The sequence below is a fragment of the Mirounga angustirostris genome, unplaced genomic scaffold (assembly GCF_029215605.1).
Source record: "Mirounga angustirostris isolate CCGP_5_RB_7025 unplaced genomic scaffold, mMirAng1.0.hap1 SCAF_15, whole genome shotgun sequence".
Taxonomy (NCBI): Eukaryota; Metazoa; Chordata; class Mammalia; order Carnivora; family Phocidae; genus Mirounga; species Mirounga angustirostris.
This window is the reverse complement of record NW_026991723.1, coordinates 10871538-10888211: the sequence shown is the minus strand read 5'-3', so window position 1 is coordinate 10888211 and position 16674 is coordinate 10871538. Positions and strand designations below refer to the sequence as shown.

At 36.9% G+C, this 16674-nt stretch overlaps 1 protein-coding gene across 8 annotated transcripts in view; it reads right to left on the bottom strand.

Annotated features, from left to right (window-relative positions):
* ZNG1C (Zn regulated GTPase metalloprotein activator 1C) overlaps window positions 1–16674 on the bottom strand; it is a 53020-nt gene that overhangs the window by 9205 nt on the left and 27141 nt on the right. For 6 of the 8 annotated variants that reach the window (XR_008506694.2, XM_045882205.3, XM_045882206.3 and 3 more), the window contains 4 exons: window positions 13429–13475; window positions 11181–11267; window positions 8782–8826; window positions 3390–3446 (listed from right to left, as the gene is read on the bottom strand). Coding sequence is in view for 7 of the 8 variants with exons in the window: in XM_045882205.3 (XP_045738161.1) it covers window positions 3390–3446; window positions 8782–8826; window positions 11181–11267; window positions 13429–13475 (236 nt within the window). In the remaining variant the exon portion in view is untranslated. The remainder of the gene's footprint in view (window positions 1–3389; window positions 3447–8781; window positions 8827–11180; window positions 11268–13428; window positions 13476–16674) is intronic. The other 2 variants (XM_064579930.1, XM_064579932.1) reach the window with 1 other exon arrangement.

Here is a 16674-nt window from a genome sequence, read left to right as displayed (position 1 = left end):
AAATTAAAATTAAATAAAATGTTTTTAAAAAACAAATAAATAAGTCAAAGATGAAAAATACAGCACAGGGAATACAGTCAATAATACTGTAGTAATGTTGTATAGTGACACTTGGTGACCACACTTATTGAGGTGGGCACTGAGTGAGATACAGAATTCTCAACTTAGTATGTTGTACTCCTGAAAATAATAAAACATTGTATGTTATACTTCAGTTAAAAAATGTACACACATTCACATGTACACATATACACACAATACAGAAAAAAAACCCTAATCTTCAGCGACACTATTTTGTGTGGTTAAATATGTCAGCATATTTTTTTTTAATTCCAACAGATCTATTACCAGCCCAGAAAAATACATGTAAGCATTTTACCACTGCTCCAAATTTCATCAACTTGTCCCATGCTTCCTTTTTTTTTTTAAAGATTTTATTTATTTATTTATTTGACAGAGTGAGAGACACAGTGAGAGCAGGAACACAAGCAGGGGGAGTGGGAGAGGGAGAAGCAGGCTTCCTGCTGAGCAGGGAACCCAATGCGGGGCTCGATCCCAGGACCCTGGGATCGTGACCTGAGCCGAAGGCAGACGCTTAACCGACGAGCCACCCAGGCGCCCTGTCCCATGCTTCCTAATGTGAAAATAAGGCTAGTACCTAAAGAAAGTTAGAAGGGTATATTTATTCCTTTATCAATGTTTTCCCTTAAACATATCTATTTCTTAAGAAATAAGTAATATTAAGAAATAAGCCTTCTATATAGTCAGTTGCCAGTGACTGAGAGAAACAAAAAATCTTAAAAATGTATTGTTCTGATACGAAAAAGAGCAAGAAGATCAATATGGCACAACCAATTATAACCTTAACAACTGTAGCATACATTTGGACACTGATGGGTTAGGCTGGGAGGAGGAAAAAGATTTAAAACCTTGCAGATGTTTTGCTTTGCAGAACAGTGAGGGGTAAATTAGTAACAGGGAGTTTAGAAAAGAGAAAAGGATTGTAGGAACTGTTGGAGGGAAATGAGCCTCACAGGATGGGGTCTTAGTACAGAAAGTGTCAAATTAAATCCTTCCCAGCTGGTTGCTCAGAAAAGGATTCTCCATTTTTGCAACTGAGCACAGTGAAAAGTTATGCACAGGCCTGAGCCACAGAGAGGGCATCACATTAAATAGCTACTTCTTTAAGTGTCACTAATGCATTATCACTGTTCTTAAACAAGTGTGGAATGAGATTACCTTACAAAATGTTTGAAAAATCACACGCTCTTTATGTTCAATATTTAATGTTGTTAAAAATAACTGCCAACAACTTGTGTAAGAAGGAAAAAGTTTTCCTCAACCCTCTTAGGTGCCTGGCTGGGCGTGAAAATTAGATTGACAAACACAGATTAACAGGAGAAAAGGGTACAAGTTTATTAATGTAAGTTTTTTTAAAAAAAGATTTATTTATTTTAAAGAGAGAAAGAGTGTGTAGCGGGGAGGGGCAGAGGGAGAGGGAGCCTAACACAGGGCTCAATCCCAGGACCCTGAGATCAGGACCTGAGCAGAAACCACAAGTCAGACACTTGACCCACTGAGACAGTCAGACACCCCTATTTATGTAAGTTTTATGTGACACAAGAGCCTTCATAAAGAAATGAAGAACCAAAGAAATGGTTAAACCTGAGCGTTTTTATGCTATGTTTGATGAAGAGTAGAAGGTTGTGGAAAGAAACGATGGGACAGAGTATGAAACAAGTGTAGTAAACTGGAGGATACTCAGAGAGGCCTGTTTCGTGATTCCTCCGTGTGTACCTTAGTCTTCAGAGATAAGGATGCTCCTTTCCTCTGGGCACTGGGAGGGTACCTCTCACACGAGGCTTTTATGACTCAACTACTTGAGAAAATGGGAGAAAATATTTCCAAATCACATATCTGATGAGGCGATAATACCTAGAATATATTAAAAAACTCCTCCAGCTCAGCCACAAACAACAACAAACCATGGGATTAAAAAATGGACCGAGTATTTGAATAGACATTTCTCCAAAGATGATCTACAAATGGCCACTAAGCACATGAAAAGCTGGTCATGACCTCGAACTGCTGGAGAAATGCAGAGCACAAACACAAGGAACTGCCACCTCACACCCACGAAGACGGCTACTACCAAAACCAGGTGGAAATACCGAGTGTTGGCGAGTCCATGGAGAAAGCAGAACCCTGTGCACTGCTGGTGGGAAACGAAAATGGTGCAGCTGCTGGGCCGAACAGTATGGCATGCCTCAAAATAGTAAAAAGAAATGAAAGCAGGAATCGTGAAGAGACATTTGCACACCCATGGCGTAGCAGCATTGTTCACAACGGCCAAGAGATGGAAGCAACCCAAATGTTCATCAGTGGATGAATGGACAATATGACAGAATATTATTTAGCATTAAAAGGAAAGAAATCCTGTCACAAGCTACAACATGGATGAACCTTGAGGACTAAGTGAAATAAGCCAGTTAAAATAAGACAAATGCCATACATTTTCATTGGTATAAGGTATCTAAAGAAGTCAAATTCTTTTTTTTTTCAAGATTTTATTTATTTATTTGAGAGAGAGAGGGTGAGCATGAGTGGTGGGGAGGGGCAAAGTGAGAGGGAGAAGCAGACTCCCCAGCCAAGCAGGGAGCCTGAGGCAGGACTCAATCCCAGGACTCTGAGATCATGACCTAAGCTGAAGGCAGACGCTTAACCAACTGAGCCACCCAGGCGTCCCCTAAAGTAGGCAAATGCTTAAAAAGAGATAATAGAATGGTGGTTGCTAGGGGCTGTGGGGAGGGGAACAGGGAGCGCCGTCATTCAACAGAGTTTCAGTTCTGCAAGATGAGAAAGTTCTGCAGATCAACTGCACAACAATGTGAATATACTTAACGCTACTGAACTGTACACTTAAAAATGGCTAAGATGATTTAAAAAAAAATGATACTGAAGAAAGATAAGTTTTTCTCCCTTATCAAAAAGATTCCCTCCAGGGAAAGAAACAGGAAAGTGATCCATCACTGAGGAGAAAGGAGGAGTGTGTAGCAATACCCCAAGCTAAAATTTTTTATGTATTTCATCCATTTTTCTCATAGAAAGAAAGTATTACACACAGTGGTTGGTGGAGAAGTATTAACGATGAATCCCTAAAGTTAACTACCATTTATACTAAAATTTCTATAGGAAAATGCATTGTGATTTCCAAACATCCAATTAATAAAACCTTCAAGAACAATATCATTAGGAATGATCTTGTACACCACAGGAATGACAAGAAGCTTAAATCAAGGGTGCAACTGTATAAATCATTCCTGTAACTTCTACAACTGTGGAGTAAGAAGTACATTACAATAAAAGTCAACAAAATACAGAAAACATACCTTATTCCAGAAAGACTGTCAAAGGCATGAAGATCTAATACATTAGAGAGATCAACTCTAAAAGGAAGAAATCCAATGTAAACAGTGGGAAATTCTGTGAAATATATTCCATTAATCAAGGAAAAAAAAAATCTCTAAGACTCTTTTGCCAAAAATGTAGACATAAAGTTTAATCAATACATCATACTATTTTGGGGAACACATAAAAATCACAAGCAAAGAAGAAAAAGCTTGTTGTAAAATTTTTTAATAGAATTTCTTCATAAAATTCAAAAAACAGTGACTAGTATAAATTCAAGGCAGAAAATTACTTGATTATTTCTTCAATAAACTATACATATTTTTATTTATACTTTCAATTGTCTTTTCAATCCTGGAATTTATGAGCTTGATTTCAAATACATCTTTACAGCCAAAAAAAAAAAAAACCTCAGTTACAGAACTGGAACTTTTCAAAGCAGCAGTTTATTACTCAAAAGATGAAATGCGGGACGTGAAGCGCAGGCACTGGTGCAGTACAAAACGTTACCTTCAGGACGTCTGGATTTCATTTACTTCACTCCCCGCCTTCCACGATATAACAGGTAGTATTTTAAGAATACAAGGAATCAAACAACTACTCTAAGACCCTAATCTACATCCAAAGAATGGTTTATTTCCTTCAGACCAGGGTTGCATAGACTGAAACAACCCAGTTAGTGCTCTACCTGAATAAACATTATTTCCATGGGAATTATTTAGAGGTAATTGTGGCTTATCAGGAAAGCAGTGATTCAAACCGGCAGAGAATATCATATCACAGACAGCATTCATTTTGGTTTAAATACACATACAAAGGCTAGTGAATGAATTCCAATGTTTACGTGAGCCTGTAAAACAGTAGAGGACAGTGATTTCTCTATAATCAAAGCTATGATGAAGGAATGTTTCAGGAAAATGACAAGAGAATGAATTTCCAAATTAGAGTCCAGGAATTTGCCAAACATGTAAGTTCTCTTACAAGGAAAACAAAACAGTCAAATTCAAGACTTTTTAAAATATGCCAACATGTAAACCAAACCACCTCTTCTAACTTAGGAGTGACGTGCACTGTCTGCTTTGCTGATTCTCAACAGTCGGCCAAATATTCATGCCTGTGGCAACAATACTGTTTGATCAGGAGTACTTATCTCGGCACAAGGCAGACAAACTCCCATCTTACTAAAAGAGTAATACTCCAAAGCTATATGCTCATAAACTATAACAACACTGGAAATTCTGGACATTCTAGATGAAAAGAATCAGGAAAATCATCAAAGAAGTAAATATTCCATAAAGAAATTTATAAATATCATCTTACGTAAGAGATCAAAGCCTTAACATTAAACACATGTCCATTTTCACCATGACAGCTGAGTAAATATTTGTACTAATACGTGACAAATGAATGAACTTCTCCCCCAAGTTTATCATCTTTACCTTAGGAAACAGCTAGTTTAAAAAGTACACCTGCCAATTGTCTGAATATCAAAACTCAGGCCAACTGTATGAATACCAAAAGTCAGCTTTGAAACACAAGTTTCTAAAGTAAACAGTTTCATTCTGACACTGTTCTTTTTTTTTTTTAAGATTTTATTTATTTATTCATGAGAGACAGAGAGAGGCAGAGGCAGAGGGAGAAGCAGGCTCCCCGCTGAGCAGGGAGCCCGATGCGGGGCTCAATCCCAGGACCCTGGGATTATGACCTGAGCTGAAGGCAGATACTTAACCGACTGAGCCACCCAGGCGTCCCTCTGACACTGTTTTTAAGAATCCATGTCACACATTTAGAAATAATTCTGCTTGATACGCAGAATCTTTTGATATTTCCAAAACACACAGGATCAACACTAGATCTGTACAGGTTAAAATCTACAGAGAATAGAGTCCCCACTGAGGCTGCCTCAATCCAGCCACTGCCCTTGCTCCTGCAGCAGAGCTGGGGGTCCTGCGGGTACCAGGGTGCCTGCCTCTCTTTTCTGGACATGTGTGGAGGGGAACGGAATAGGATTGGGGGAGCTCTGGTCTCCCACCTGGACCAGACTGGGGCTCTCCGCTACAGGGACCACTGAGGGGTGGGGACGCGCTACAGCAGTGTTGGAGGGGAGGGGGCAAAAAAAAAAATCTACAGTGAATAAAATAATACCAGTCTCTCACTGTATCTCACCAGATTCTCAGTGGACAGTAAAACAGGAAAAGTCTAAGGTTCCAGATTAGAGTTACCATGGACCTGCCCCAAATCTAGTACCCCCATGGAAAATAAATTCCTTCACTCATCCAATTAGAAAACTAATTTCCATGGCATAAAATATACCTAATTTCCTCCTTTAGAGATAATAACATCAGATATTTTCAAAACAGTAATACAAAATTAAAAATAAAAAGACTACCACCATTAGCTTTTACGTGGTGGGGAGGGGAATTCAGTGGCTACCCCGGGGTTAGTGTCTACTAGTCACCTTTCCAAAGTTCAATGAGTCTCCTAAACAGGAGCCACCAGCTAATCCCAGATCTACGAACTGTCAAACCCATCCAATGGCTAAGTCCTGAACTCCAGAACCAGATTTCTGAAGGCCTTCCCCAGTGGCACCTCAAACTCAGTATCTACAAAACTCAACTAAACACCTTTTACCAAATCCCTGCCATCACTACCTCACCCACAAGTTGCTCCTCCTTCTGGTATTTCCTTCCATGGAGAACTGCACCATATTCAATCCTTCTCCCAGGACTCATACTGCTTTTAAAAGCTTTCACTGACTCCTTGCTGCCCACAGAAAAAAAATCCAAAATATATGTCATTGCATTCAAGACCCTTTGTGGAAAGTTCTCCACCTCTTCAGTCACACCTCTTTTTCTCTCTGCCACACACCATGTGCTCTAGCTGTTCTAAAATACTCACAGGTCCCTGGAGCACAAAATCTTCCTATGGCTAAAAAGCCATTCTACTCTTGTTCATCTGAAAAAATCCTATTCATTCTTTAAGAGGTCGATAATCACATTCTCAGTCAAAATTTCCTGAATCATCATCAAGAAGAGCTGAGTAGTTGTTCCTCTATGTTCCTGTTCCTATAGGACCCTACATAATTAATACTCCTGTTATACTGATAATATTTAATATATTGGGTTTTGCCTGTTTACTTCTGTCTCCCCCAAATGACTCATCACCTACTACAAAGGCAGAGTTTTTGCCTTATCCATTGCTTAAATCCTCAACAAGCCAAGAAATGCCTAGCAACTAATAGAATGGCCAACAGTTCGTTGAACTGATTAACTTATTATTGAACAACTGGATTTTGGTCTTCCTCTGTTCGGTCCTCTGAAATCTGTAAGATTAAAAAGGAGTCAGGAAGAAATAAGAATGGTTCTTCATCTGATCTTCCACCCCTACTTCTGAAGTCTACGTGGCCCATTAGAACTTCCATTTGCTTCAAAGTCAACTCAAGTCTTACCAGTAAGACAATGCTACACCTGATTCTTATTCCTCAACTTCAATACTCAAGGTAAGCCTTTTCTACATATGCTTACAGCAGTCTTATTATTGTCAGTTTTACTACCATCAGCGTTTGTCAACCACAAAATGCTCGAGGCATTAAAATTTAAAAACAAAAAAACAAATACAATAAAACAAAACTTCCATCAGTGATTTCAACCATTTTGTTAAAAACCAGATCTCTCGTTTCTAAACCGGGAAGCTCAAGTTGCTGTGCCTCAAGGAATTGGGGGAAATATTTAATGTAAGATTCATGACCATGGTAAGAATTCTACCATGGAGGTCTGATCTTCACTGAAAAAGATCCTAATCCAACTTCAGTCCTCACAGCAAGGAAGTACTATTTCAGAAAGTCCCTAGATTCTCAGATACAATGGCAAACACAAGACACTGAAGAAACAGGAAAAATAATTTTAAAAAAAAAAAGGAGATTTTATTCATTTGCTCATTCATCCATGTGAAGCAACTAAATTTAATCACTATATGTTTACTGTTCTATAAACATAACAGAACTGTTAGAAATGTCATATAACCATCAAAATTGTTACACAATAATCTCTTCAAGATAAAACCTTTACGCAGGACATAAAGGTCTAAAATGAAAACAGAAAGAAAAATTAAGCAAGGTAAATCCAGGGGCCTTAAAAACTGATCTGAGATGTTTGTAAATATGAACCAAATAAATGCTATTACAACGGAACCACAGCTATTGATGGATACAGTTTCTAAAAACTTATTTCAGCTTTCTGTGGTCGTCTGTGTGTCACTTTGTAATGAAGAGAAAATTTAGGGAGAAAGAAAATGGTAAAATGCAAGAGAAAGAAGACCAATAACTGAGGAATGGCTCTGGTATGAGTTAGGCGATCAGAGGTTTTCTACACTGGAATCTGAAATGCAGGGAGCACATTTGGGCGTTTGCTTGTGGAAGACTTATGCTAAGGGCATCCCTCTGCCACCTCCGCCCGCAGATGAGTGGCTTCTGAGAATGCACACCAAGTTAATTCCCCAGCCCTCCGCACGCACACAAGCAGCTGCCCCGCTACTGCCTACTGCCCAGGGCAGTCTGTCAGCACCTCTAACCTCCGCCGCACAGACGAGCCTCCGAGCAAAGCCCGCTGCTGCACTTCCAAGGAAAGAACCTCTGAATTAAGGACTGCGTTGGCACTGGACTGCCAGCCCTGAACCCCACAGCTGCTGGCTGCATGTTGCTGAGTCTCTCAGCTGCTGAACCAATCTTGCTAAAAAATGAGCTTAACAACATATCCCTGTAAGAAATTTTCTGAAATCATAATAGCATTCATTGGAAAACAGAATTCAATCCAAAGAAATACAATTCACAGATGTTTCAAGAATACGTCTATTTTATAAAGTACTGCACATCTGTATGAACAGAATAAAAAGACAGAAGAACCTACAGGAAATGGACATAAAGATAAACTTAAAGGTAAAGGTTCCTCTCTTTTTACATGACAGATTATTTTTGCAGCTATACAAAAAACTTAGAAGTTTTTAGAAAATATTAGAATGCCATTTAAGTACCTCAAGCTAAGATGATTCCTAATAATATACTCTTAGAGATTTCCATACTAGTTACTTTTCTGAGTGGATGAAAAGTCCTGTGTTTTCTTCCTCATGAAACAAAAGCACAGCTACCCAGTCTTACCATGGCTCTACTGTAGTTTTGCTACAACAAGAAGCAAACATATTAACCAAATATGCCAACTAATTTATAAAGAACATTCAAAATATTTTGGGGCCCCGTTTTTTAAAAAGGCACATGTATCTTTGTTATAAAAGAATCAAGCATTAATTAACCAATTAGTTAATAATTATTATTAACTAAAATTATTTACTGTCAATATTAGTAATGGCTTTTAAAAGTACCTTGATCTTTGTGTTTCTAAAATTTTTCCCAGTCCATTTATGGATCTGAAATAAACATAAAAATGAAGAAGAAAGGGTAAAAAAAAGTAAATGTTAAACTTTTTAAAGATCGTAAAGCATATTATTTCTAAAACAGGAAATAAGCATATACAAGTATATCTGGAGAAAAAAACAGAAAAACAAAACTTACATTTTTTATAGCTTATTATTTTTTTTCTAATCATAAATCAGGTATATTCCACTTAGGTATTAAAACGTGACAGGCAAAAATCTACTGCACAACTGACTAACTAGGGGACACTCTGTGCATTATAAAGAGACCCTTCACGTTAGAAAAAAATGATTCATAGCCAGTAATTCTAATGTTCTCAAATGAGTAGATAAATCAAGATTTTTAACTCAATTTTCCACAAGCACACATCGTGGAAATGCCTATACACAGGCTAGAAATAAAAACCTAGTTGTGAGTGGCTTTCACCCAGCCTGTCCTCAGTTTCACAGTAACAGTTAAGTCAGGCATCCAGGTTGTTCCACAAAATAACCTCTTCATTCCCTAACTAGAATCTCTACCTACTCTGCCAGTCCTTCCCTTTCTGATATTACTAAGATAATGAAACAGGACTCCCTCTTTATGGCACTAAAAATACTTGTTAAATTCTTTTCAACATACTATACACCTCATCTATTTATCTTTATACCATCAATTCCATTGCCTTCAGCGTTCCTTGCTGAATATATGTGCCTTTTGTTCAAGCTTATTCTCGTGGGTAAGGTTTCCCATCCACAATGATTCTAAGGCAAGTCTCTCTACCATTTCACAAAGTTCTTAATCTTTTCTACTTGAATATACTATATAACCTGATGGCCACTTCCTCTCAGATATGTTCACCTTCTTCCAACTCCCCAAATCTAATGCCCAGTCAGTTGCAAGTCTGATGTACAATGGAGGGTCAAAATCCAAAGGGTCTATAATTTATCAACGCACTGTGTCCACATTCTTTCCTGGTATTGCTGTACAGAGCAAGCTGGCCAACAAAATTTAGGAGACCAGAGTCAAAAGGGGTAAAAGAAGTAAGTTCCATTCACTGCTTTCATCTTTCTAGACTTTTCAAAAATATCAACCATTTTTCTATTTCTTTCCTATTTTTATTCGTTGTAGCTTGAAATTACTATGTAAACCAGGAAAAAAAATTACACTCTAATAATGGTAACAGTAGCTAACAGAGCACATCTGTTTTCTGCACATTATTTTACTGTTAATATCCAACACTGTCTCATGAACACTTAAACCAAACTTAATGAAGTAGGCATTATTTCCTGTTTTAGAGATGAGAATTAAAAAGAACACAGCAAGAAACAGACCAAGGAGTAGAACCCAACCAGACTAACAACCAGATTCTAAAGTCCAGCGTCTTAAGCACTATGCAGCACACTACCTGCACTACATGTGCAGAAAAATATGCATTTCTTTCCTCTTCAATCATTCATCACTGCAGCCAATCTTCTCATGAGCCTTACACCTTTATTGATTCAATTTATAACATACTATATGAACTGGTACTGACAGAATCAAAATCTGATGTCAGCAGATTACACCCATTAAAGATGACTAATAATAAAAGCTATTGGGTGTCTCTTTGTAGATGGCATTTATTAATTGTCTTAAAAAATAATTCAAAGTCCCTGAACCCTAATCTCATTTGAAAAGTCCAAGTGACTGTGGATCATGTAGCATATATTTGAGTACCATTCATACTAACATACATATGTTGACCAACCTTGGCCATGGACACTGAAGACACTGAAGCAAGCTGGGAGACAGGCACGTTTAGTTGACAGTCAAGGAAGACAAAGTCAGTGAGGGTTCAGGGAAAGGAGACCACCTGAGACAGGGGAGATTTCACAGAGGAGCGAGGGAGAAAAGGAGGTGACGGGACGACTCTACAGAACGGATAAAATGGCTTAAAAAAAAAAAAAAGGAAGCAAATTAAAACAGAGACAATGAAGGAATTCAAGGATTGGCAGAGTGAGAGTGAGAACACGTCAGAGTAAAGAAAGGATATTATGGCAAGACACATCCATGGGAAAATAAGTCATCCTGAGTAAAGTTAGAGAACTTCCTGTAGGCAAAGAGTCAAAGAGAGACAGGAAAAGGAGGATGGAGTCAGAAGACCCTGAGTATCAGTCTATGAATTCTAACTACATTCTGTAAGAAATGGGGAATGATTTTATATATTTATTTTTACATAAGCGTCAATTAGGCATCAACAATAAATGATTCCAGAATGGTATTGAAGCAGGTCAACCTTGAACCTTAAATTTCTACAGGGTAATACAGGAAAAACCTTTTATATAGTACACTTTGGATTTGTAGGCAGTTAACACTTAAAACTTCATACCTAATGGTTGTTCTTAATTTGCTTAAATCCTCTTCTGAAATCAAGTCAGTTTTATTAATGATGATGATATCTGCCAAAGCAACTTGCCTAAATTAGCAAAGAAAGAACAGATGTCAAAAGAGAAATGTTAAGAAATTAAAAATAGAAACATCTCCTTCAGATCAAATAGCATTAAGAACTATATAGTACTCTATATGGTAATTGATTTTACTCCTATTTATCATTCTTCAAACAGTAAGAATAAACTGCATCCATCACTATATAAATTCAGATTTCATATGTATTCATTCAAAAAATATTTACTAAGTGCTCTCACTTGCTACTCTGAAACTACAAAGATAAAGCCCCAAAAGTTTATAATCAAGGATCATTTTCAACTCAAAATTTTCTTTGTAAAGAAATGCATAAAATTCAGATATTCAATATGGTAAAAATATGGACAGTCCACTGACTAAAATATTCCATGTTATCACATGGAATTTTTAAAGAAATAAATAAATTAACATTAACACTAAACAGTTTTTTTTAAACCACATTCAGAAGATACATCAGGATCCTGAACAAATATCTTCTTCATCACTATAAATAGGTTTTTCTCTGTAAAATAGATACACAGACATTCAAGTTAAAGAATGCTATTCTGTCCCATTGACAGAATGCTAGATAACAAAATAGCTTACTATAAACAGAAGTTCTATTTTCTATTAACAGGAGAAGTAGAGCTGAGGATTCTTTAAATTTTCAATTCTTCAGGAAATTTTAATCACTAGGCTATTTATTCCTAATTCCAGTTTTATGCTACCTGAAGATATAGCCAATTATGTCAAAGGACAAAGCCAAATTCTCAAAAATAATTTATTGAAAAAGCAAGTTTCAACAGTATGTACATCATAATCCCATTTCTGTTTAAGTAAGCGTTCTATGAATAAAGATTTAATGTGGATGGGGCATCTGGGTGGCTCAGTTGATTAAGCGACTGCCTTAGGCTTAAGTCATGGTCCCAGGATCCTGGGATTGAGCCCCACATTGGGCTTCCTGCTCAGTGGGAAGCCTGCTTCTCCCTCTCCCACTCCCCCTGCTTGTGTTCTCTCTCTCACTGTGTCTCTCTGTGTCAAATAAACAAAATCTTAAAAAAAAAAAAAAAGATTTAATGTGGACATCTCAAAATATAAACAGTTACTATCTTTAAATTGGAAGCCTTTTACATTTACTTTTATTTATTTATTTTTTTTTTTAAGATTTATCTGAGAGAGAGCGAGTGAATAGGGCAAGGGATAGAGGGACAGGGTGAGAGAGAAGAAGACTCCCTCCTGAATGAGAAGCCTGACACGGGGCTGGATCTCACACCCAGAGAACATGACCTGAGCCGAAATCAAGTCACTTAACCAAACGAGCCACCCAGGTGCCCCATCTTTATTGTGGCTTTTATGACACTTCACTACTTTCTATTTGGCTTATTTACATTTTCTATAAAAAATATATTTTAATAAGGAAAAAAATTATAAAAATGTTTAAGTTCAGTCTAATCTGAATCATACCTATATACCCAATGCAGTGTTCAGGCAGGATTACAGCACCACAGAGCACCATAGTCCAGAATGAGAGGGAGCCAACTGCTTGTTTGCAGTCTATTATTTATGTCTGGATCACACTTAGCAAATCGCAGGGAGACTCTCCCTTAACCCCAGCAGCAGACTTAGCAACTGTGGTATATCCCAAAGCCTTTTTCCTCCATTAGCAAGAATCTGCTTAGGGTAGGCAAACTGATTTAACATTTCTAAGTCTAAAGACAACCCAATTAGGAACATAAAGGTGTTTAAACAAAAAAATTTTCTAAATGCCAATTAAAATTATTTCCGTATTTCTTTTGTTCTGAGTAACAGTGAATACGTGCATCAAATGAATTACTGCTGAAGAAGGCAGTAAGTGAACCAACTCTTTTCTTTATAATCCTCTTGAATCCCAATGAAATCATAAAAGAACAAAAAACCAGTTTTAAATGTTCACTGCTCCCAAGCTCCTCTCAAAGAACTGCTGTGCCCAACACTCATTTTATGCTATATATAAAAGTTTTAAATAAAATTTTAGTTATCAGACCACTACAAGTAGCAATAATTCAATTACAGGGGAAAAAGACAACGAATTTTCCTTGACTATGTTTTTATATTTCTCACTTTGGTTTTGGTTTTCATAATAATTTTCTCTTTCCAATTAGCCAGTAATCAATATATACTTTAAATATGAATACCTAGAAGCTTCATTGATAAGGCCATCCAGTTTTTCTTCTTCTAAATGCTAAACAAAAACAAAGTTTGAAAAAAGTTACTGTGGGAAAACACAAACACTAATGTCAACACAAAGAATTTTACTTTGGAGACTCCTTTCTTGCTTCTAATATACATTTCAACAAGTTCTATTACTGAACACACAAATGCAGAACTAATTTTTCTAACTGAAAGCATTTTATTCCCCATTTGTAATTGTTTTCCTATAGTGAATCTATTGGGGGTGTTTGGGGGAGGGGGCAGGACTTAAATACTGTCCCCCTGACATCTCCTTTTCCTTAAAAGGAAAACCCTCCAGATATAAATAATGTCAATAAAAACAAAGGGCATTACAGTTCAAATTACAGGCCTTTTCCTTTTTCACAAAAAAGTTTTTGTTCTAAATATTCATTATTACTTATATATAAAAGAGATAACCACCAAAATAGACTTTCTTAAATCTAATACACTTCCATCCATTCCAGTCCCAGACCCCACCTCCCACCCCAGCATCATCACACACAATATGGACTCAGTGCTGAGCCCTTTCTATTCCCTTAAAACAAGCTGTGGGAAGGCCACAGCCCCAATTCTAGCCTAAAAGCAGTTGACCATTTAGAGAAACCCACACTTGAGTGACCTGGCCCCTCAGTGCAACTATTTCCTTTGCTGACCTCTCCAGAGTCAAGCTAGCTCCAAAAAAATATTGTGACACTGATATTGGGGCCCACAAGGTAGCTGTCATCTCTCTGGAAGCAGTTATTATTTTTCCATAATTCTGTTTAAATCCCTAAAGGCATCAATGCCGAAAGGTTTGTCTCTGCAAAACATTCCACTTCATTACTTTAACCTTTAATAGATGCTCCCTGTCACAAGAAAAAGCTGCCTACTGAGGTTAGAGGCAATTTGATTATATTAATATTCTTTGTATTTGAAATCAAACTTCACAAATTCTTAAATCATTTTACATACATTATCTCATTTAGCCTTCCTAAGAATTAGAGGGAATGGTTATTCTCATTTTATAAAGGAAGAAACTAAATTTAATACTGTCACTGTCACAGGATACTCTTTTATAGGGGTATTTTTCAAAAATTGAAAACGTGCTATAGAAGTAAAATGATCATAATTTTAAAAACTTATGAATGAAAGCTTTTTATGTCACACAGACTCAATCTTCGATACAGATGTTACATAAATATTAACAATCACGCAAGAGTATACTCAGAGAGACTACCTAAAAATTACATTCAAAATTACTATATTATTATTATTAGTGTATCAAAAACTGTTCCTTGCCAAAAGACAAAGTTTACTATTTTTGCTAATTATTCTTGGCCTGAGGCTACTGCAAATCCTATTATTATGTCCTGTAGAGAACAAGGCTGTTACCATCCTGGAAATAGTACCTGGCACCAGGCTCAAAAAATATTTATTGAATGAATTCTAGTTAACACCCCTATTTGTTGACAAAGATAAGTAGATGTTGTTATTTGAAATATTCTATACAATGTGCAGCAACAAATCCCCTTCTCTTCAGCAGTATACCTATTTAATAAAGATGTATTTTTAACAAGGTACCTGTTTCTGAAAGATCCTGGAATATTCCAGGATTTGAAAAATTTTTCAAAATACTGTATTGTTGACCTTTTGGAAGCTTTATTTACATATGAATTTGGAGCTATGTGGCTGTGAGTTGGTGGGGTATAAAAAAAGATATGGCAGGAAAATTAGATATTTTATTTTTGAATTTCCATATCTAAATGGAACAGTAGTTTTACAAAGTAACCCACGTTTTTAACACATTTACTTCTCCAGAAGATTAGAAATCTACACTCAAAGCTAACTGGGAAAAACCAACATTTTACTACCTTCAGGCAATCAAGAAGTACCAAATATAAAAACACGTTAAAATCCCCAAAATAAAAATGGGCCAATATGTACAATTCTATTATGGATAAGGCATGTAATAATCACATATAATTATAGAAAAAGAGATAAAAGCCCTGTTCTATGCATTTTTGAAGGCCATATAAACATAAAGAAATAATAAATGCACACTAACATTTATTTTCTCTGGGTATCAGCCCAATATTTATTTTTCTCATGCAACTTCCTTCCTCCCCAAGTCAAACTTTGCAAAAAGACTAAAACCAGTGTCTTTTATTCAAAGGGACATTCTCCAATATTGGTTACTCAGTCGGATAAATTCCATTTATAAAGTTAAAAAAATGGCAATTTTTATATTCTATGCTACCTACACAGGCAAGGAAGGAAAACATCTGCAAATTCTTTTTCAAAAATTTTAGAGTGTGTGTGTGTGTGTGTGTGCGTGTGTGTGTGTGAATGTATAGATATGCCCATAGGATTCCTCATGTCTGCTGAGAGACTATGGCTTTTGCTTATATATTAAAAAAGACAAAAATGGTTTTGGTACTAATTAACCCAACACTTCCCAAAAGTCAAGGTTCAACCTCCAACTCAGCACACAGTAAGAAAGAAAGAAACCCTTTGAAATAACACCACCGTAGACCCGACTTCAATAAGGGCTAGCGGGTGTCCTCTTCTGCAGAAACAGAAACAAGCTGGACCAAAAAGAAGAGAGCAAGATAGGGGGAAAACACTGCTGTTGACCAAAATGGAAGAAATCTAGTGTCAAAGATGTCAGACGACATTTAAAAAGAGCAGCAGCTCTCTCCTCTCAACGGACTGGTTATAGATCTGACGCTATTTCAGCTGTTAGAAAACGATTATTGCATAATGTCAGTCTATTTATTTTTCCAGTCTTTTCCAAGCCAAACTGTTTTCTGACTGAATTGTTTCAACAGCTAGTGCAATATAACAGAAGAGCCAAAAAGAAACCTCTCACTTGACCTTTCCTGTGTAACTTCATCCATTGATTCTATTGCATTAAATGCTGTCACGTTTGTAGAACTGAAAAGAACAATGTTGGCAGCCTGGGTGTCAAGTCCTGAGAATAGAGAGCTGTCATCTGAAGTTGTCCAATTCTTTGCCCGTGATTAAAAAATGAATATTTCAGATCAATGGGTGACAATCCCATTAGAGTGACAGCCCATGATATCAATTACCACTTCAGTTTCAATCTGGCTGCCTGGCCACAGGGTACCATTTCTCAGCCTTCCTTGGGATGGGCTGGCTCCTTGAAGCATGACACCCTTAAATTGCTGCCCATTATCCAAGTGTCATTACTTGCACTGCCTCAGAATTCT